The 24813-nt window shown below is 27.4% G+C and overlaps 1 protein-coding gene and 1 long non-coding RNA gene across 2 annotated transcripts in view; one reads left to right on the top strand and one right to left on the bottom strand.

Annotated features, from left to right (window-relative positions):
- The window catches only part of LOC147806565 (uncharacterized), a 394172-nt gene that overhangs the window by 347406 nt on the left and 21953 nt on the right, over window positions 1–24813 (top strand). The gene's annotated exons all lie outside the window — the stretch shown is intronic.
- Tmem214 (Transmembrane protein 214) overlaps window positions 1456–24813 on the bottom strand; it is a 32993-nt gene continuing 9635 nt past the window's right edge. Inside the window, exons 6-16 of the mRNA XM_043054168.3 lie at window positions 21052–21157; window positions 18391–18472; window positions 17111–17246; window positions 15284–15385; window positions 12096–12187; window positions 10662–10824; window positions 10201–10318; window positions 6728–6824; window positions 4129–4297; window positions 2616–2755; window positions 1456–1660 (exon numbers count right to left, since the gene is read on the bottom strand). Coding sequence (XP_042910102.2) covers window positions 1543–1660; window positions 2616–2755; window positions 4129–4297; window positions 6728–6824; window positions 10201–10318; window positions 10662–10824; window positions 12096–12187; window positions 15284–15385; window positions 17111–17246; window positions 18391–18472; window positions 21052–21157 — 1323 coding nt within the window. The 3' untranslated portion in view covers window positions 1456–1542. The remainder of the gene's footprint in view (window positions 1661–2615; window positions 2756–4128; window positions 4298–6727; window positions 6825–10200; window positions 10319–10661; window positions 10825–12095; window positions 12188–15283; window positions 15386–17110; window positions 17247–18390; window positions 18473–21051; window positions 21158–24813) is intronic.

Raw genomic sequence — 24813 nt, forward strand, 5'->3', positions numbered from 1 at the left:
AACTGGCGACTCAATTTCAGGTTTACGAACTTGGCTTCAAACTTAAATATTTGCAGAGATAAGCTAAAAAAGCAAAAATCGAAATTAGAATTAAAGGGTTTAAAATTTTGTTCACTCTTCTGACTTAACTATTGGGGGCATATTTTAAAGGTAGCGTGGCTATCATCATAATTTAACGGTCAAGAATGAAAATCTATCGTAAAAAAGCTATGAATATTCAGTGAAAGTACATTTCTGTGTTTAATTCTATACCCTAAATTATCATCGCAAATTAATTAGCTCAAGGAACTAATTGTGCAAGTTGAAATCTTTTTAACACAGCAATTAAAATCATTTATCTAAAAAGAATTTGGTGCAAAAATGAATCGAAGAAAATTTTTTTTATGTTATAATTTTCACGTCATGTAGCAACAGAGAAAATTTGAATCTACAGGGTACTTAGCCAAATCTTTCAACAAAAAATACGCACCCTTTATGTACTTTTTAAAAATTCAAAAAATATTTTTAAGCACTATATATACTAGCAAAATACATTACCCCATGATCATGATAGAATAACTAATTTCTAACAAAAAACTTTTTTCTTAATTATATTAGCCACCATAAAAAGATCGAAAGATTTCTTGGTTCGATTTCAGAGGGTGGAAAATGAAGCCTGAAATAGAGAATATCTTGCAAAATGCAGCAGAGTTGCATATGTGAGTGCTAGAATCACACACCAAACCCAGCTCAGTGGACGAACATGCAGACTCTCAAGTAAAAAAAAAAGTTATTCTAATAATTTTTATTCACGTAATTTCTTTGAAACATTGGATTTTGTTAAACACAATGTAAACTTTTCTAACGTACTATAATTCAAACAATTCCGATCTCTCATCATTACTGAATTAAATAATAAAATTATATAATTATTCAGTCGATATTATTTCATACCAAGTTTTAATGAAATTTGATTATTTTGTTAATACTAGTACATCTGATTTGTGTCATCCATTATCTGAAAAGTAATTTTTTCTTATTGTGGAAATAAAAAGTTTAAAAAAAAAATTCTTTTTTATAGAACTCATTTAAAACTAGACTTATTTCAGTAAAAAGTGAATAATGGTAGAAAAGATTTTTTTTTGTAAAATGCTAATAAAAGTAGGATTTTTTTTTTTTTTTTTACGAATACACTTTTAGTAACAATGTCGAAAAATACTTTTTATAAATTTAAAGCTAGCTATCTTCTTAATTATTAAGAAGCAAAGTTACTACTGTGAACAAATTAATAATAGAAAATAGATGCAAATAATAGAAAATTGATGCAAAGATAGTTGCAAATAGTTGCCTATGGCAACCCTGTTTTTACACTCAATCCATTTCAAAATGACAATTAAGTTATACTTTAGAAAATCGTTTTTTTTTACATACCTATTAAATTTAAGATAATAAAGAAAACTTCATGACACCAAAAACTGGTCATAAATACCTAAAAATATTTATTAATGTAAAAAAGAAATTGCTACAAAAATACAAATTTTCATAAATAACAAAAATCTATGCTTAATTTGTTGACCAAGGAATATAGGGTTGCATATAATGCAACAAAGATGTTGCATACTGTTGAATACCTCTTGCAGCTATTGCAGAATATGTGCTTATCTCTTCCCACATATAAATTCTAAAAAAGGAAGAAGAAAAAAAAGAACTAGTTTTTACAAACATATACATTTACATGAAATTTCACTTTCAACAAAAAATAAAAGAGAAACCCTTTCTTTTTGTAATTAACTTTGCTTGTTTTACCTACCGACCTTCACGATTACTTGGTAGTCAATTAGTTTCTTGATGAAAAACAGAAACTGAAACAGGGTGCGTAGTCAAATCTTTCAACAAAAAATAAGCACCTTTCAAGTACTTTTCAAGCACTCAAAAAATATTTTTAAGCACTACATAAATTAACAAAATGCAATATAATATTCAAAGACTTTACATTATCATGATAAAATAATTAGTTTCTGACAAAGAACTTTTTTCTTGATTATATTAGCCATTAAAAAATGATAAAAAGATTTTTCAGTTCGATTTCAGAGGGTGGAAAATGAAGCTTGAAATTGATAATATGTAGCAAAATGCAGCAGAGTTGCACACGAGAGTGCAAGAATCTCACCGAACCCAGCTCAGCAAACCTGCTAAATTATTGGCGCTTTCATACGCTATGGACCGATTGTACAATGAAATGGATTGTGGTTGAATGTTAAAACCTTGAATAGAGCAAGGTGAAAAGCACGCTCTTGCATAATACGTGGCGAAAATCGACATGGTAAAGAAAAAAAAACTAATTTTCGAAAAGGGGAAATTAAGTACTTTTTAAAAACACCCCATCAAAAAAAGAGCCTTTAAAAAACGATAATCGAAAATAAGCACCTTTAATCACTTTTTAAAAACGCTTTGCACCATGTGAAAGTAAAAAACAATTAACGATCAAGAAACAAATATTTGAAGAGTACTTTTTGAATACATTAACAAGTCTCCCACTAGATATATAGAGAAAAACGCATTGGAATAAAATGCATATCTTATTACAATTAAATTGAATTTGATATTGCAACAATATATTGGATGTTTATACTTACATATGATCATTAGACTGAATAGAGAGAGTTATATCTCCAGCAAAATTCCAAAGAAGAGATAAATATTGCAATACGAAGGATGAAAGGTTCTTTAATAACACACTCAAATTCTCTTTCAAGTAAGGGATTTGCTTTTCAATCTAAAAATGAAATAAATATTAACTTCGTTATTTGAGTTTAAACATAACATGAGGAACTTATTCATTCTAAGAACACAGTAAAAACAAATTATGTAGGATTAATATCAAAATATTTTTCAACGTCATTTAAAAACAGTATTAAAAATATATATTAAAACTAAATACTTTTATTACAGATAATACTTTTATTACATAGATAATAAATATTTACAAAAAATTACTTTTTGTATGGAACTGTCTTTGGATAAACAAATTTTATAATTAAGAGCAAAATTTTTTAAATTCAATAAGAAAGCTTTTGAGTTATAGTTAACTATGCAAAAAGTAAAAATTAACATTAAAGGGTCCAAACTCTGGAGCAATGACCAAACTATTGGTCCCAGATTGCAGCTTACCCCATATTTTGGGGGTCAGAAATTTAAATCCGCCAGAAAAAAAGTTCTGTTTATTCAGAGAAAGTACGTTTTTGCATCTGATTTCATGATTTAAAATATCATCTGTACTTATTAATTAGCATAATTGAGGTTAACCCCAACAGCCATTAAGATTGAGTCCCAGAATGCAAAGATCCAATCATTAGATCAAAATTTATTCAGCATGGTCCTTTTTGTTTTTTCTTCTTCTTTTTACATGCTGTACATTAGTATGATGAGTGGGTATATTAGTCAAAAGATCAAAAAAGCTTTAGCTAGCAAAGACAAAAGGATAATTTAATTAAAGTAATCCAATAACTGTGAAAAATTAAGAGTTTTTTTTCTTCATTTTCTAAAATTAAAGAAAATGGTGAAAAAAATGACTTTTCTCTCTCTAAATATAAAAAGAAAAATGCCTATGCCAACATTTTTTTTTTATAAACTACATACTTTCACAGGTGCTTAGCCAGATTTTTCAACAAAAAATAAGCACCTTTTAAGCACTCAAAAAATATTTTTAATCATTTTTCTAAAAAAAAAAAAAATTTAACAATTAGGATCTGTGGAAAAAAATTATTTTTTTCCATCGTTTAAAGTTCTTAATTTACAAACATAAAAGCAATAAAATTTAGAAACATTTTAAAAAACTTAACACAACCACGATAAAATAGCTAGTTTCTGATAAATAGTGTAGAGAAAATTGTGAAAATCATGCCTTTTTTGTAATCTAGAACGACAATCGATACAGCAAAGAGAAACTCTCTTTGTAAATGATAGAAAATTAAGCACTTCTTACAAACCCCAAATAAAAAAAGCACCTTTAAAAAAATGAAAATCAAAAATAATAAGCACTCTTTAAAATGCTACACATACTGTTTCATTGTAGAGATTGCAAGTGACCAGCACAACAATTAATAAAATATCTTTTATTTCAAATTTAAAATCAATAGAAGTTCTTACTGTTTCCAACATTGGGGGAAACTGCTCATTGCACCACCTCCTTAATGTTGATGTACTATTCCACATATTATACATAATGTGGGAGAGTTCCTTCATAAAAAGTTCAACATAAGGCAGGAATGTTGAGTGGTACCATTCAAAGATGGCTGGAGTATAAATCTCAAGAAGCCTAAAACAAGCAATAAAACATCAATCAAAAATAACTAATGCTTATTAACATACTAGTTTCTAGTCGCAGATCAAGGTTGTTAAATGAAGTAATTTTTAAATACCGTACAGCCGCTATAGTAGACTCTGCAATAGGTTTAAATATCAACAATTTTTCACTAAATTAACCCCTAAACAGTGACATATATTTCAGAAAAATTGACCAAAAGTAGAAAATATTTTCGATTGCTTAATTTTGTTTTTTATATTATTATAAAAGTTAGAAAATGGTTTTTATTACAAAAATAAAATTTTAATGCAATAATTACTGTATTTATAATTTTTACATACACATAAAAAAGTAATGGATTGCACACACGTTATTCAATTAGTGCAAATTAAACAAAATTTCAAAGCTAAATATAATATAACTAGTATAACATAATATAAAAAACACAACAATATGATTTTCAATACATAAATTTTACAAATCTTTTACAGTATGGTATATCCCAAAACACAGCACTGCACACAAGCCCATATCGCACTTTTTGCATCACCCACATTTTCCCTTCCTCCATAAAACAAAGAGGTTGTCTAACGATAACAAATATTTTAAATGCTTAATTTTTGGAATCTTTTAGACATTTATCTTTCTTATTTCCTTCATTTTTGAAGAAAGTTGCATTTAAAATTTCTCTGCAACCGATTCTCTCTCCCATGCGACAGTTTCAAGCAAAATTACTAATTTTAAACATTATAGTGTGCATCACTTCATTTTTTAATTAAAAATAGTAATTATATACTTTTAAAAGTATCACTTAGACAAAGCATTTTGTTACATTTATTTAAACAAGGGTGCATAGCCAGATTTTTCAACACAAAATAAGCACCTTTTAAGCACTCACAAAATATTTTTAATCACTTTCCGAAAAAAAATCATAATTAGGATCTGTGCAGTAACAAAAAGTATTTCTTTCAATCGTTTAAAATTCTTAATTTATAAACATAAAACCTTTAAAATTTAAAAACTTCACATAATCAGGATAAAATAACAAGTTTCTGATAAATATTGCAAAGAAAATTATGAAGGTCATGCATTTTTTGTAACTTAGAATGACATCAATGCAGCTAAAAAAAAAAAAGAAAGAAAGAAATTTAAGCATTTTTTACAAACCCAAAATAAAAAAAAGAAGCATGTTTAAAGGCTTTTAAAAATGTAAATCAAAAATTAGCACCTTTAAGTACTTTTTAAAAATGCTACTCACCCTGCTAAATAAATATAAAAAGAAAAATCGAGGATACTCTATAGGCAAACTATAAATTTCTTAGCTGTTCACTATATGCATATAAAATAGAACAAGTTAAATAACAGTTCAGACAGAACCGCTAAAAATCTTCATGAACCAAGTGTTAATTATAGCGTAGATAGACTGTATACATTTTTATTAAGAACAGGTCAATATTCTTGAAAAAAATAAACTTTGCAGCTGGATTGTTGAGCTGTGAAAATGAAAGATTTAATCTTGACAAAAAATATAAAGCTATCTTCAAATTATATTAATAAGTAGGTGGAAAATGCACTGCTGTTTAATATGATTTCATCTCATTATGCAACAATAAGTCATGAGGTAATTACATTTAACGATATACCATATTTAAAGAACACTTTTAAAATAATAAACTAGCATTTAGAGACCATTTATTATTGATATTTAATACTTTATGATTTTTTATATTTAATTATTTATAAAATTTTATGTGTTACCGTCAATGACCAAAGATATATTGAATAAATATAATAATATATTGAATAAATATAAATATATTGAATGAATACAATAATATCAACGAAAAATTTATTCGTTGATATTATTATATTTATTCAATATTTTAAAATTTGCTGAAGATAGATTAAGGGAAACATCAGAGTTCAGAGTACCCGCTAAATGCATATTGGGCAGTGGTATTTGATCATAAAAAACTGAGCAAATGTGTACCGGCAGTAGCACTTAACTAGACCTGATATATATTTCGGACATTTACCAAAGCGACTATGTGATTGTCAACATTCACCGGTGGAAGTCAACAACCACCAATTTCGTTTATTCACAGTAACATACATACATACAGATTATTTACATAATGATTTCTTAAAAATAATTATTTATTCAAAAAGAATTATTCTGAAAAAAAAAATCCTTGAACTTATTCCCTTTTTTTTTAAAACTTTTGCACTGACTTTCAGGGGATCTCCAACCAAGGATATAATACAATGATGATAAAGTTTGAATTTTTGCAAAAGGTGATGTCTAATTGCACAAGAAAAAAGTATGATTTTTAAAGGAAAAAATTTTAAGACCTAAATACAGCAAAAATTTATATAAGGAAATACAACAGAAGATAGAAATACACAAGAAAAGTTTTAAAGCATAAAAAAAAATTATTATACTTCAGAATTCTTTTATAAAAGTATGTTAACTTCTCAGCCACTTGATTGCAAACAACGATAAGACCTGTGTCTTTCATGAATTTTCCAGTAAGGGATTCTAAAAAGGAAACAATACCATTAAAAGAGAATTAAAATACACAAAATTTTAATTAAATAAGATTGTGAAACTTACTTAATACATGAATTTTAATAGAAATTCATAAAAAATAAAATAAAATTAATATGAAATAAAATAAAGTCAAAAATTTTATATAGTATTATTTTTCATAACTTAAGTTAAAACAAAATATAAAAAAGTGATAAATATCACTTGCAATATTAATACAAATTTCAATTTGATTTTTTTTATTAGAGTAAATTTCAACAATCATATAGCAGAAAAAAATCAGAAGCTTATGAAATAAGCAATCGTGATTTTTCCTCACTCGTTTTCGTGGAACTTTTAACAGAGTTTTAAAATTTTCATATTTCTTTGACCTTCGACTGTCGGGATATTGATGAAGATGATTATTATTATGGAGTTGAGAATTTAAATTCACATATTTCAGTAATTAATTTTAAAATGGTATCCTATTTACACAATTTTACTGCTTATTTCATTTTAGCGGTAACTGCTAGTTTTTTTTAAATCCCCAAAACACATATTAATTATTACTTTACGACTTAACATTTGCAACAATTTCACAGTAAATTCACATAGTTTTGTAAATTGCTTTTTTAGCAGTTATTCCTACGGATTGCAACATGACTTTGAAAACTGATTTTTTTTTAAAACAAAATTATTATTGCACACAAATTTCTGTATCTTGCCTATTGTTTTAGCTATTTTTTTTTCTTTTACTGAGTTGAAAACAAAATGGCCAAAATTTTTGGAGGTTTCCACATTTTAGAAGTTTAGATTTTCAAGATTATACTGTATACATATTTTGCTTATTTTTATAATACCAATTAGTACTATCTTCTACAAAGCTCTTTAATTGTGAATCACAAAAAAGGCAACAAGCTAGTACAATTTATACACAGTAGCAAAATAAATAAATAAAATAGGTAACACCCAAAATAATATCTAATTAAAATCCAAACCAAGGTGCAAGCTAAAAGTAAAGGTTCAAAGGGTGTGCTTTAAATAATGGATTAATTAACACTGACTTTTAATAAAGGCAGAAAGTAAAATAAATTTTCTTTTATGCATTATATACATATTTATGTAGTTACAGATAATAAACAGCATTGCTTTTCTACCTTAATAACTGCAACACCAGTTTTAATTTAAGCATGTTATATGTACAAGCAAACAGTAGGCAATAATTATACTCTAATTGCAAAATTAAATCCCCATAAAGGAAACTTTCTATCATTCATAATCTCAAAGCTAAAAAAAGATCAATAGAAAATAGAAGAAAGCAAAAATTTCAATAAGGATTATCGTGAAGAAGTGGCATAGTTACAAAAACAGAATATTGACTTTTTTTTGAAATTAAAAACAAAGAAAAAATAACAAATATTAAGGAGATAAAAAATAGTGCTAATCCAGTTGCTTGCATTCTAACATCAAACCAATTCTTAAAACTGAGAAAATTTTATTTTTGAAAGTATTCCAATTGAATACATTTTCATTATTCTGACATTTTAGCAACTGTATTTAAGTTCAAAAACAGAAAATTCTTTATGAATAAGTTTAAAATTGTAGAACATTGGGCATAATTTGTTTATTCTTTGCTTAAAAGAATTATTTTGAAGTTATTATAATAATTTTAGTTCAGTAGAGTCACAATATTCTTTGTCTTCCATTTAACCAAAACAAAAAGCAAAAAATTACAAAGTTTTTTGAAAAATTTATTTCAGATTAAAAGTTTAGTCAAAAAAAACAAGTGATATATAAAAAAAAAATTAAAGTCAATTCCTACTTAAGTCAACAAAGAAAAATGTTATTTTAATTACTTTATATTAAATAATGAAGTTAATATTAACTAATATTAATTAATTAAATATTAATGAAATTAATTCATTAAATTTAATGAATGAATTAATATTTGAAAAAAGCTGTATTAACATCAAGTGTCATTCACTACATGTTTAAAAAAAGGTACAGTAGGGAACCGATTATCCGGAACGATTGGGACCATCGCTATTCCGGATAACTGATTTTTCCGGTTTTCTGAATCGCTACAAAAAGCCGTTTTTTAATTGTTAAACCAAACTAAAAAAAAAAAGAATATTTGGAAATAATCTTAAAAAGAAAAAACGATGAAGCAATACACTAATGATTACAGCGCACTCCCGATCATCCGGGCTAATCACCGGGACAGGTCGCACGGACAATCGAAAAACACGGAAAATCTGAAATCTCACTTTTATTAAAGAAAAAATCCATATCTGTACAAAAAATATAAAATTACTGACATTTGCATGCTGTATGACATCACACTAGGAATTTTCCTTTCAACATTTGATGCTTAAAAAAATGTGTAATGCGCCATATATTGACACATATTTTACGAACAACAGTAATGTCACCGTAATCAAATCCTCTCATATAATCTTATAACGTTTCCAAAGATTGTAGAGCAGCAGAATGAGAAATTGTATTTCCCTCATTTACTACATCAGTTACTATCATCACTATTTGATTTAGCAAGTAACGAATATACTGTTCTGGTCCTCGATTTCTAGGGTCGGTGGTCTGATGGACCTTGTCTGGCATTTGGAGGAGAAGCCACATCAACAGCAACAAGTAACGATGTCTTCATCTGTCAAAAACTGGAAGCCAAGCTCACACTTTGAAACCAATCTTCTAAATTTTCTTCATCAAGAATTTTGAAACTTTAGATTTATTTTGCTTGTTCGAGAATACTGTTATCATATTCTTCTTCAACATCTGAAGAAGATTGTTCATCAATGATCTTTCTCCACGATTGTAATAAAGCAGACGATTTTACCTTTGACCATGCTGCTGATATTTCATATACAGCAATCCAATAACGGATATTGTTTTCCAAAAATTTGGTAGCGTTATAACTTTATGAATCAAATTTTTTTCATCTTGAAAACGTTTCTATTTATATAATTTTTGTGTGACTCCGGAATGAGCACGGATAATCGAGAGTGTACTGTATTTCCAAAATTATGGTAAGGTAAACATCTTTAAAAAAAGAATGAAAAATCCTGAAATCTTGTGAGTAAAAAAACATTTTTTTAAAAAAAATGGCGGAAAAATGCATCAAATTTCGTTCCGGTTTTTTGGTTTTCTGATTTCCGGAAAACGGGTTCTGTACTGTATTTGAACTTGAGTGGATGAATAAAAAAGTATTTTATTAACGATTGAAAATTTGAACAAGATATAGTGAGAGTGTGAACTAATAGTAGGAATTGGAAAAAGTGAGGTGTTCGAAGCTTCACTAATGTGCAAAATTAATTTCAAAGCTTTGTAATCACACTTTACATAATTAAAATGAGAAAATAAATTTACATACTGTTAAATGTGCCATGTATTCCTACATCAGCAATTAATAAGGTAGAAATCAGAAGAATAAATACACCAATCACTCGTAGCCATGAAACTCTGCTAGAATTCAACTTTGTGAGCAAATCCTAGATACAAGATATAAATATTAATCTTTTAGTTAATAAAAAAACACTTTATTGGAAGAAAACACGCAGTGAAACGCTTCGAAAAATATATTAACTTTAATTCTGTCATAACATTTTCAAAAATATTCACTTGATATTTTGATAGGTATTAGATACTTGTGATAAAAATAGTTAACCTGACAATAGATAATTATTTTAATGCATGAAATAAATTTCAGAATATAAAAGTGTTTATTTCAAGTATGTTCATAATGTAATTTTAATTAACTTTCGCATTTAGCACATTTTTTATCAAATAAAATATTGGAAAAAGAGGAATAAGATTTTCAAATAATAAACTCACTTTATTGATAAGAGAGCATTCTTCAACATCGTTGGATTTCTTTGAGCTGCTCATTAATTCTTCATTTGTGACTTGAAAAACAGAGAGTGTTTCCCTAAGAGGCTTTCTAGGTAAGCTAGATGGCAGCACATCCCACTGCTCATTCAGGTGAGCAATAAATAGTCTAAAAGAAAACATAACTTGTGAGAAAATATAATAAATATAAAGATTATACATTGAATAATGGACATAACAGGGATCCAGGGCACAAAGTTCAAAGCAAAGGTCATGGGTTCGAACCCAACCGGCCGAACACTCCCCATGTAGTAAATGGTGACTGGTGCACGTTAAATCTGTCGAGTCTCAAAGTCCTCCACGTTCCCATAACAAATCAATACCTCTGGGGGTACTGATCCAGGAGTTTCCTTGTCTTTCGGATTGGTTCAAAATTACAAGGACACGGAGTTGAACACTAGTAGTCGTAAACCCAAAATTGGGTCAGCTGTTCAACGACGGATATAAAATAAAATAACAGGGATCCAGAGCCGTGATGGCTCAGGAGATAGAGTGTTCGCCTTCCAGTGAGGAGAACGGAATTCGACGGTAGATCGAAATAGATTGTGATTGAATGAATAGTGATAATATTTAACAGAACATTGGTAAAAGCACGCATTTGCATAATATGTGGCGAAAATCAACATGGTGAAGAAAATAATCTCATTTTTGAAAAGGGAAAATTAATCACTTTTTGAAAACACCCAATGAAAAAAAGCACCTTTAAGGGCTTTCAAAAAACGAAAATAACTCCTTTAAGCATTTTTTAAAAACGCTAGCACCATGAAAATGGTAACTTTCGAACAGAATAAATAAGGGATATACGGACAAAAAGATAAAAACCAGGACAAAAATTATTTATCAAGAATATCAGGACACCTACTACCCTTGATATAGCTGAACTGGAACAAATAAAAACCTTATTACATGAAAACTGCTATGTTACATTTTATTTAGTCACCATTCAATTAGGAACTATTTAAAACTTAATATTTGATTTAAAAATTTACCTGAAGAAAATTGTCAGAAATTCCAAAAAAAATATAAAGATTTAGATTAATTTATTAAATACAATCAGCCTAACTAATATTTAAAATGGCAGATTTTATCTAAGATTATTAAAAAATTTTCTTCTTATTTGAACTTAAAATTTTTTAATTTGCACACTTAAGCAATAATATTTGATGCTTGTTAATTTATAAAAAAAAAAAATTTCTGGACGACAATAAATTATACTAAAACAAAATGAATGAAATGGAAAGATAGAACTTTAGATTTACAGCATTCAAAACTGTAATCTATAGTAAAATTAAATAGTTATAAAAATTTTATATCTGTTTAACTATAAAACTATAAACACTATACAAATTCATAATTATTAACAACCTAAATGGATCTTACTTTGATTGAACAAAGTGTTTTGTGTAAAGTTGTCGCCATACACTGAAGCAACGAGCATCTTTTCCTAAGCAGTAAACAAGACTAGATAATATCTGAAATAAAAAATGATATTCAGAGAAATACTTAAAAAGTAGAAAATAAATTCAATTGCAAAAACTTATATAGAACAGATGAGAAAAAGAATCTTACTAGCATAATTTATGTCTTGAATATGCCAATTTAATTTTTTTTCTTTTGTGGTCATAAGTAAATTTCTCCTAAATTTCTTAATACAGAATTATTACTTTATTTCTTAGTTAAAATCATTAGTTAATTACAGAAGAAAAGTTAAGAAAAAAAGTAAAACAATAAAAATAATTATTGTGTAAAAAAAAGAAAAAATGGAAGATAGACCATAATAGAACAATTACCTAAAATAGTAATAATTTTCAAAAAACTAAATTTGCAAATGAAACTTCTGATAAAATTGATTAAAACAAAATTAATGGTCGTTAACAGCAAAAACCCTCCGGCCCAGGACAGACACTCGCGAGAGAGACTGCCGGCCTTAGCGATAAGCGAGCGTTTGCGCTTCCCGCCGTGAAAGGATTAAGTTAAAGAAAATATATGAATGCTTACATATCAAACTTTCTTTGATATTGAAATATGTCTAATTTTCATAAAGCAAATTCGGAAACATTAAAATTATGACTTAAAAAACCGAGCTATGGATTAAAACTTGTAAGACAAGAGTGGCTTTGACTACCACAAGAACAGGGTTGACATGGTGGTTAACTTTTTTAAAATCTACAATGTTAATTTTAAATAATTCTTTTCTGTTGCCTGCACTTCTAATGCTTTAAAAAAGTATACAACATTTATAATAAATATCAAAGTACAAAAATATTTCATATAAAATTATACAGAATAACATTGTAAATTTTTAAAAAAAATTCAAATTTATTAAAGAAAAAAAGGAATGAGAATAAATTATACTACACACTATATAACTATCAAAATAATTTATGAAATATTTGTGAAAAAATATTATAATAAGATTGAAAAATTAATCATTGAAAAGTTTTAAATAACTAACTACTTTAAACAAAAAAAAAAATTTACTTTAGGAAAAATTTATTTCCTTTACTCAATTTCTATTAAAATAAGACATTATCTTAATCATTATTTTTCTTATTTAAGTGGTTCAAATGTAACAATCAAATTAAATTGATTGATACAAAATGATTAAATCAATTTTTTAACTCAATCTTTCTATTTAACTTGCTGACACCCTGGTTGTAAGCAGGGGTCTGTCTAGATTTTTCTGTGAGGTACCTATTTCGTGAAAGTTTAGACATAATTTGTGAAAATTAAAAATTATAATAAAAAATCAACAAAAAAATATGGATTTATTGTTTTTCACGCTATATAAAAATAAAATTTACTGCCGTTTTTCCTGAAGTTGAATTTGTGAAGGTACCGCTAAATGGTAGTAAATTTGGCCTAAACAGACCCCTGGTAAGAGTAACTTAAATGATCATTATCAAAAATCTACATTGTTAAAATATAGGAAGCAAATGTAATTTTTGCCCTAAAAAATGAGTATAGTTTGTCTATGACAAGAACTACCCCCACCACAAAGTCTGAGGCTGTCTGCTGCTATGAAAACAAGAATGGCACATTTCAGGGAGGGTAGCTTCTCTTCAAACGGGAGAAAAATATTAGCTTTCCTTCACCGACCAGAACCAAAACCTGTCCTAAACAGTGACCCCACAACCCTACTTGAAATAGTTATACCTCGTTATCGCCACGGGTCCAGGCTAGAGGAGTTCTTACTTTCAAAAAACTATAGTTCTGTTACACTAAGAACATTTATTTTGTTTCTCAAAACAATTGCATTTCTGATAAATTTCAAATTAGTTTCAATATTAACTTTCAATTTTCAATGCTCATTATATAGAAAATTAAAAGTTAATACAGTAGGGAACGGATTATCTGGAACGATCGGGACCATCGCTATTCTGGATAACTGATTTTTCCGGTTTTCTGAATTGCTACAGAAAGCCGTTTTTTTTAATTGTTAAACCCAACTAAAAAAAGAAATATTTGGAAATAATCTTGAAAAAACAAAGTAATACACTAATGAATATTTCCAAAATGATGGTAAGGTAAACATCTTTCAAAAAAGAAAGAAAAATCCTAAGAGGGAAAACAAATTGTTTTAAAAAAATGGCGGGAAAATTTATAGAATTTCGTTCCGGTTTTTTGGTTTTCCGGTTTACTGATTTCCGGATAACGGGTTCTGTACTGTACTAAAACTAATATTAATACGATTGTGAGGATATTAAGTGAATAAAAACTCCTACAACAACAATTACCAGCAAGTAGATAAGCTGATATATTAAAAGGTGCATACCCAAATTTTTCTACAAAGAACTTTTTTCTTGATTATATTAGCCACCACAAACAGATCAAAAGAAACAACAAAGAAATTTTTTATTTTAGCTACTTTATTAAATAATTAAATTTTTTTCCCATATAAAACTAAAGTTATTTAATTAATGAATTAATATTTGAAACAACTGTATTAACATCAAGTGTCATACATAACAAGTTTTAAAAAAAATGTGTTTGAACTTGAATAAAAAGTATTTTATTAACGATAGAAAATTTGAACAAGATATAGAGAGAATGTAAAGTAATAGTACAGGGTACATAGCCAAATTATTCAACAAAAAATAAGCACATTTTAAACACGCAAAAAATATTTTCAAGCACTTTAAAAAAAATCATAATTAGGCAGGGTTGGAAAATTTTTGACAATTGACAGTTTTATCTTGTTTTAACCATCATGTCAAAAAAAAAAAAAAAAAAAAAAAAAAAAAAACATTTTGGTAATGTTTTTGAATTATTGTTCCGAAATTTTGAATCATATAAAACGAATGGCGTTTTCATATGCTACGGACTGACTATACGCTGAAATAGTTTGGGGTTGAATTAAATGTGAAAACATTGAATAGAACAATGTCAACTGTGCCTTTTTGCATTATTTGAAGTGAAAATTAACATGGTAAAGGGAAAATCTCATTTTGAAAAAGGAAAAATTAAGCACTTTTTGAAAACACCCAATGAAAAAAGCACCTTTAAGCACTTTTTAAAAATGCTACGCACCCTGCAGTAGGAATTGAAATAAATAAATAAATACTGACCTCTGATTTCAAAAGTTGAGAGCACTGAGGTTCCAGTCTACGAAGATAAGAAGGGAAGTAATTTCTTAAAATATTTTCTGGTTCACATCCATAACTCAGCAGCTGAAAAATTATGAAACGATAAATCACACAAAACAATAATATACATATTTTATGAAAAATAATAAAAGTACAATACAGGGCTCAATAATTGTATTGCTCAACATGCCCGGTTGATCAGGAATGCATGAATTCTATCATTACATGCTTAGAGGGTATTTTAACGTTTATTCAGAAATTACATAAAATATCAACTAGGGGCCCTTCTCAAATTGATAAAAATTGCCAAGATGTTGAAAGAAGTGCATAAATGGTACCAAAGGGCTAAAAAAGGAATAAATAAAAGAGAATTTGCAAAACAAAAATAGCCTATTACTTTTTGTTCCACTAGTCATGCTTATTTCATTAAAAAAAAATATGCTCAACACTGCGCACAATAAATAAAAATTACAAAAGTTGAAATTGCAGTGTGATATAGCAAATGTCTGAAAACTTGCAAATAAATATTAATTATTTTCCACCAAAGGAAGTAGGCATATTGAAATTTCTGATAATTAATATTTTTTGTCAATAATAATCCTTTACTTTCGCTCCATCCTTACTTACTTGTGCAAAATAACCAATGAACAATGCAAAAAAACTCCATCTGTGCTGTTTCATATGAATTCTTTCTTTCATAAGCAGAAAGATAACTTAGCTGGTGGTCACCCACATATGCTTACTTTATAAAAATATAGAAGACATATTAAAGAGCTTAAGATTGTAAGAAATAAATTAAGTGATGCTCCTTTACTCATTTTTGTGCAGATACCAGATATAAACAAAGAATATCTTGCATTTTTTCATCTTTTTGTATTATATTTTCATAAAATAACAGCAAAAAAATTGTAGTTTCCTCAAAAAAGGAAAAAATGTATAATAGACAGACGCAGATAATTTTAAACTAGCGCTAAACATAAAATTTTTATACCTTTAATTTTAATATTTTGATGGTAATCTTGTTATTATAGTGAACATCTTGCAATATACTGTACTTATTACATCAAGCTTCGACTGTATTTAATATATAACACATTATACACAGATTTAAACTTTAACAGGGCGTGTAACCAAATCTTTCAATGAAAATAATAACCTTTTAAGTACTTTTTTAGCACTCAAAAAATATTTTTAAGCATTATATACATTAACAAAATTCAAAATAATTTTCCAAGACTTTACATGATCGTGATAAATAACTAGTTTCTGACAAGGGACTCTTTTCTTGATTATATTGGCCAACAAAAAAAGATTTTTTTGATTCCATTTCAGAGGGTGGAAAATGAAGCCTGAAATCGAGAATATCTTGCAAAATGCAGCAGAGTTGCACATGAGAATTTCCCGAACGCAGCTCAGTAGGCGCACATGTGGACTCGCAAGTAATTCATCAAGTAAAATGACTGGCGTTTTCATGCGCTACAGACCAAGGCTACGCCGAAATGGATTTTAGTTAAATTAATTGTGAAACCGTTGAGTAGAACTATGTGAAAACCATGCTTTTGTATAATATGTGTTGAAAATCAACATGGAGAATAAAAAAATACCATTTTTGAAAAGGTAACATAAAGCACTTTTTAAAAAACCCCAATGAAAAAAGCAACCTTTTTTGATGTACAAACATATGTTTTTAAAAAAGCATTAAAAAAATGACATGCTACAAGATTCAACAGGCTCTTTATTGCTGTATTTGATAAAGGGTAATTTATTTATTTGGAATAAGGCTAGATACAAAATCAAATGGTAACAAACCTTAAGAGTAGGATAGACAGTCATTAATCGTTTCTGTGCACCTTTTGGTAACTCTTTTGAATGTATGAAGTCTAATATTGGAAAGAAGTCTCTAACGTGTATAATGTTCTTCTTGAAACCAGTTTTATTCACTTTGCTGTAATATTAGAAATACAAATGAATACACACTAGAAATGGTGCAGAATAAACAAAACAGTTTTATACAAATAATAAGCCTGCTTATTTTTAAAAAAAAAAATATTTTAAATAAATACATTTTCTACTATTTTTGTGAATTTTGTTAGTTTGAATACTGCTAATTGAAAAAAAAGATAAAGTTTTCTCACATTTGTAACAATTCTGAGTGTAATTGATAATGGGAATTTGTATACTTTAAATGGACATAGATTGGCAATTTTCTTATCATTCATAGAATTAATTTCTTTTAAATTCAATCTTTACATAGAATTAATTTAAACAAAAATATCTAAGTAAAATAAATTAGGTCCAGCAAATTTGAGAAAAAAATCACAAGAACTCTTAATGCTTAAAATAAAATAGACAACCACTAATTCCATGTTTTGTTAGTTTTTAAAATAAGTTGAGTCACGTAATTGTTGAATGAATTAAAGTTTCTCAAACATTATTTTTATATGCTTGCTTGTATTATTTTTGGGTTGCATCATAGTATCCTTCAAAACAGAGGAAACACACAATCACTCTGCTCTTGTGTGACAGCTATATTGGGCTAGTTTTATTTAAGTGCTGGAAAAAGCACAGTTCAACATACTTGAACCAAATAATGCTATAGTAAATGAAATAGTTTAGAAAAGCTGAAATATCATCCTTAAATATCCCATAGATTGTGTCTGAGTGGTCACCATTTTTTTAAAGAGGAAAATTAGAAATAAATTTTTCTCTGCATTTTCCCTGTTATATTAGGTCATTCCCTTTATTTTTCAGGTTTTCTCTATTCTCCCTGTGGAGTTGAAACCCTGTTTAATTTTCAGTGATCAACTATTTGGATAAGGACAGATAATTTGGATAAGGACAGATAAATAATACCTAAAAATTCTTTCACTATATTCAGAATCCTTAAATGCTTTTCCTATAAGATGAATACTTAAACTTTGCTTGATCAATAATTTTACCATAAAATAACAATTATAGGTAACACAAAATAATTGATATTTAATGAAAGTTAGAAAACTTACTTAATTAGAACTTAAAAAATAAATTGTACAGAAAATTTTAAATACTTTTTTTATTTTTATATGCTTAACATTCCTAAATATTCTCACCTTACTAGTTCTTCTACATACTCCAAAGCATAAGAAGGACAATTTTTTTCTCCTATCATTGGAAACATTAGTTGAAGCCAAACTAGAAGAGAAAAAAATTAACACCATATTCTCATTTATTTCAACAACATAATTAACTTTGATTAACACACACTAAACTTTACACTATTGAGTTATTGGGAACTGTTGCATGAGAACATGTTTTGAAAAACTCTTGAATGTTTAAAGAATATGACTTTCAAGCAAATGCTAATTTCAAAGCTTTGAATTATAAATGCATCACAAAGTCTCAGAGAATAAAATAAGCGATAACAATTTAATTATCTGCTTTGCTAGAAAGAGCATGACAATCCATGTGTTTTTGCTCAATTATGCACTCTTGAATTTTGAGGTGCGTGATTTAAAGTTCCCCTAGTATATGCAATGTACAGACCATGAAACTTTTAACTCATTTAGGACAATGATCTCAAAATTTTTTTTGACAGTGAGCCCTTATAATCAAAATAATTATAAATTGTACCCATTAATTATTGTGTGTGTGCAAAAAAATATTCTTTTTTCGGCAACGGAAAAAAATGCAGAAAATCAAATATTTTTTTTTTTACTTATTTATCTTAAATAAAACCATATATACATATATAAATGCAATTTTTATAATTAACTAAAGCCATTACATTGCGTTTGCAAGGCTAACAGAGTTGCCTGTTAAAAAAAAAAAAAATCAACCCAAATTTTGCTTTTTAGTGATTAGTTTTGTACATACAAGAGGAAAAGAGAAATTTTCTGCAGTAAGAAAAATTAGACTTACCTAAAAGTTGATTGCAATTTTATGACAAATATTATGAAATATAATGCAATGTAGGCTTTAATAATCAGTTTTGTTTTTCAATGTAAGCTTTCATAACAATTTTATTTTCCAAAGTACCCAGCAGATGGACATGAAAGTGGACAAAAATAAAAAGGGCTGAACTTTTACAATGCAGACATTGGTTCTGGGGGGGGGGAGTGTTCCATGTAATACTGTGATATCTATCAATAAGATATATGAAAACATAACTTCTAACTCTGCCGAGAGATTTTTATTTGAAATAAAAGTGACAGAATCATTTAGACAGTGAAATGTAAATTTTTTTTTCAATATAATTTTAAAGTTTTTTGACCACTACTATATCAAAGAAAATAAAGCAATATACACGGGTTAATAGTGATCATTTTAAATTAATTGCCAGTCAATCATTTAAAATTAAAACAGTCACGAACTTTCACCTCCATATCTTGTGATAAATTGTTACTAATCGTTTTAGTCCCTTTGACTGTACAGGTGCAGGAGTGATTGTGAACCTAAACTCAAAAATCCTGAAAATTTCTTGAGTAAAATCTTTAATAACGCATTTTAAAAACTTAATGTCCTATTAAATCATTGATATTTTCAAAACATAAAATTCTAAATAAATTATATGCAGCATAATTTAAATGAACAATTATGTATAAGTTTACTTATACATAATTGTTCTAATCACTTATTATCATAATTAATCTTTAATAACATTTATTATTCTATCAGAAAAAATATTTATGAATGAAAGAGATGCAAAGCATATTTTTAATATTTTTGAATAAAATATACAAAAATTTTTATTTATAAATGTGATCGATGATTTCTTTAAACTTCTGGACCTTGAATTTCCGTAAACTTTCTGATTGCGGTTAGCAAAAAATTCGGATTTCGTCCGGAGCACAATTATCTTTGCAGGTGCGCAAATCCAATATGCATCCCACCAAGGAGGAAAACTCCCGATCAAATATTAGCAGCCAAAACGAAACTGCTTAGAACTCAGCAATGAAGAATCTCATTCTTTCCGTTCTACAGCGGATGTTGCGTTTGGCAAGGCGACGATGCACCTGGAGAATATCCACCCATTTTCTATCGACGATAATTTTTTCGCAGGAGGCTATTGCAGGGGGGAAAATTTGTTCCAAGTACGGCTATCGTTCGGCTTGAGTTTCGACAGCTATTTGAGAAAGGGGATTCTGCATGGCTGCCCAAATGCATAGGGAAAATCTAGTAGATTTTACAAAATGATATAAATTTCTTGATAATTTTAACAAAATGTACTAAATATATAACACTTATGGAATCTTGGGCATTTTTATAGTCATCAAATAAGAAAACTGCAATATTTCTCAGTGATGATTTAAATGAACTTGAAATGTTATGCATTATTTTACTCTTAATTTTTAATAGTAGTAGATATTCAATTCATCAAAGACAGCTAACTGATTTTTATAAATGAGACTCACTTCTTTACATATTAGTAACACTTATTCAAATGTTCAAGCAAGCAATAATCTGCACAAAACTTTTATTCTCATAGGGATTTTTTAAGGAAACTTACTCAATTTTAGGGAATTTTCTAAAGTGTACAAAAACCAGGAGAATTTTTATTAAACCAGTAGTAACTGGCAAAATCCAGTAGTCTACTGGAAAATCCGGTAGAGTTGGCAGTTACGGGCTCTGTAATAATTAAATCCCCCCAAAAATTTTGTTTTCGGTACATTGTCAGAAATTTTAAAAATTGGCAGAAAAGAGTGAATTTCCGCTTTTCAATAGAAGTGTTTCATACAGCAGAATAGAACAGTTTATAACTTGAAAGGACTTACTTTGAAAACCAGTTTCTAAATCTTTATTCCCGATCTGACCAGCAATCCACCACAACAAGAGACATATATTCTGTCGATTTGAATGGGCATTACAAAGTTCCGAATACTAGTTCAAAGAGAATCAATACAATTAGTTAATAACTGACATTTATATTCTGTAAAAATAAATAAATAAATAATATCAATAATAAACCTAAATGCACTAAGATATAAGCATTTGATGTCAAAGTAAATGGCTTTGTGATCCCACAATAGGCATTACATATATCCTAGCTTTTAAAAACTCGTTAATTTCTTAAACTTATTTTTTAATCATTCACAGGGGTGATTGTGAGCCAACTCAAAAATCCTGAAAATTTCTTGAATAAAATCATGAATGACGGATTTCAAAAAATTAATATCTTCATGAATTTAAATCATTGATATTTTCACAACATGAAATTCTAAATAAATTATATGCAGCCTAATTTAAATTAATAATTATGTATAAGTTTACTCGTATCTCTACTCATTGTTTATTCTACCAGAAAAAATATTTACAAATGAAAGAGATGCAAAGTATAAATTCTAGTTCTAATATTTCTAAATAAAATTTACAAGAATTTTTATATATAAATGTGATTAATGATTTCTTGAAACCTTGGATTTGCGGAAATTTCAGAATCCAGATTTTTTCCAGAGCACAATCATCTCTACATTTTTAATCGAATTGTAATTAAATTAAATCAATTAGTTAATTTTTATAAAAAGCAAACATAAAATATTTTATTCTTTTCTTATCGATCAATGTAATGGCTAACTTTTTATTTCAATAATAATTCACTCATTAATTCACTTAATCGAAAATAAAAATCTATTTATAACTTTTTAGTTATTTATTGCTTACCACAAAAAATTTTCAGTTACATGGTTATACCTTAGAGGAGTAATTTAGGTAGAGAGAACCAGTCCCCCATCCCTCGTTGCAAAGAACATCGTCACGTGATTCCTGGACGATTTTCCCTCCAGTAAACCCTCTCCCCATTCTTTTCCTATGGAGGTGAATTGATGAGCTGTGTTTTTAACTATAAAATTTTAAAAAAATGGTGGTATACTGCTGTACATTTGGATGCAACAAAAAATTCATTAAAGGAGGACCTTTTACATTTCACAAGAAAGATTTTTATTCTTTTATATTCACTTATAAACATTTATTTTCTATTTATATGTTAGCACGTCAAGTTATGGAATGAATTCAATTGGTTTTTAACTAGCAAAATAGCAATTATTTTTTTATATTTTTATTTAAATTAATATATTATAATGTAGTTAACATTGATAGGCATTTTCATTACAATTAAATTTCATATTGATACAAATATTCTGATATTTTTACTCCTTTTCTGATAAAGCGCGTGCATCGGATTTGGCGCATTTCTTTCACGCCAATGTTAGCAAACAGATCGCTTTAATTTTCGCTCTGTAACTTTTATTGATGCATTAAAATAATTTTTTGTAATAATTTCAAGCGAATTTAATTATACATATATTAAATTATTTAATTATATATTTAATACATTTCATGCAAAAAATAATTTTTTGGATCAAAACTAAAATTATCTTTTAAAAATTCCGTTATTAAATAAAATTTATAAGCCGAAGAATATATTTCTTATTATTTTATTATATAGGAAAAATTGTTTGGATATTCATATTTACTTAGGAAGCTTTATATTTATTACTGTACATTTATTATTGAGGAAAATATTAACTAGGTTATTATAGGTTCTATTATTAACAATAGGTCCTATTATTAAATAATTGTTATAGGATTATAAAAGGTGTGGCTATTTATTATTATCATTATATGTATTTAATTTTGATTTCGAGAAATAAAAAGGAAATAATTCTTTTTGTGAATATCAATTAATTTTTTAAATATAAAATTACAAGTAGCTGTCGAGAGCTATCAATGTTTCAAACAACTGGTAAACAGTATGTTCTTATATGGAATTTCGCAATACTTTTTTTTAAAATAAGATAAAGGGACAAATAACAAGACAAAAATTTGCTATTTTAATTTAAATACTTTCATCATGCTATGCTAACAAAATTTGTTATTTTAATTTAAATACTTTCATCATGTTATGTTGACTCACTAAAATTTTAATTGTATGCATTGGTTGAAATAAATTATTATCGCTGATAACACTGATAACATATTTTATAATTCATGTCAGAATGTAATATAAAAAAGACATGATATATTTTTAAAAATTAGATGTATTTCCTAACTTTGCAAATTACATTTTATTTATTTTTACTTATTAAAATTTACCGATTATAAAGTAATGACTTAGAAAATGTTTTGCGTATCAAGCCAGAATGTTGTATCAAATGGATAAAATGATTTTCTTTAAACAAAGATTGACAATGAAAATATATTTCTTAGTTCAAGCCGTAATGTAATATAAAACAGAATGATAATGATTTTTTTTTAACTACTTAAAATAAAATATTGATATCTAATTATTTTCTTGCTGTTCTTTAAATTCTATTGAAGTAAGTAGTTATTTTTTTTATTTATCTCTTATGACGTTTTGACAAAAATAATTAATACCTATAATCATTTGTAATTAGTTCTTTATATTTTAAATGCTTTCAAATGTATGTTCGATTCAAAAAATCATTATTTTTATTTCATTGTCTGGCAAAGTCATACTTAAATAATATGTTATTAGCTTTTTATGATTAAGCAATTAAAAGTAAATAATTAAGTGTAGCACACATACTATAATGTATTTTTATTTGAAAGCTTATCTTTTACAATCCACGAATAAAATTAGGAAAGCATTCAAAATAAAATAAAAGAGAGAAAAAATCTTTAGGTACTCTTGAAAATATTCCTGTACGATGCGACCGCCAGCTATGAATTTTTCGCCAAAAAGGAAACCCCCATCTTGGAACAAGTTTTCAGAGCCCAAACAATAGACTGGCTCTCTCTACCCTAATATCTCCTCTAAGGGTTATACTAATTTTCACAGTCTTGTTGGTGATCGCCAAAGTATTTTCAAACCTAATATTGATTATGGGGGTCGGCATTATTTTTCGCTATGTTATCTTTTGATAAATCTCCAATCTTGGATCTCTTCCATGCTTTTAATTGTCCGATGGGAGCAATTCAATCACTTTTTAATTCCGCTCTTGATTAGGTAGGCCATTGGAGATTTATCTTCCATGGCCTGCCCTTATTTATATTATTATGCGAAATTTTTTTAACTTAAAGTCTTATCGAAAAAAATATAATTTTGTATCTAGAGCTCTACAAATACTACTAAAGAAAAGTTCTATTTTAATTATGAATCAGTTTTCATCGTCAACTGTTATTTTCATCACTATCTTCAATTAGTCAATTATAAAACTTCAACCACACCTAATTCAGTCATTATAGGCTTAATTATTTAGAGAAATTTAACTCTGCATTCAGTAAGAAAAATTACCAATACAGTAAACTGAATTAATTAAGTGAAATAAATTGTTATAATTACTAAGTGAAACATAATTTTTAAAAAAAAATTTCTTCAGTATAAAAAAATCCCATAAAAACATGCATAATAGAGTTCAACGTATTATGCCAAAAATTATTATTCAGAGAAATTTGATCAAGAGTGCATGTTTCAGACCAAGAAATTATCTGCTCAGTTGAGATATTTGCTTAAGAGAAGAACATGTGGAGAAATCAAATGTTGTAATCTGTTTTAACTATATTAATAAATATATAAT

Source organism: Parasteatoda tepidariorum, chromosome 8, assembly GCF_982258835.1.
Source record: "Parasteatoda tepidariorum strain Cologne lab strain chromosome 8, Ptep-v5.0, whole genome shotgun sequence".
NCBI lineage: Eukaryota > Metazoa > Arthropoda > Arachnida > Araneae > Theridiidae > Parasteatoda > Parasteatoda tepidariorum.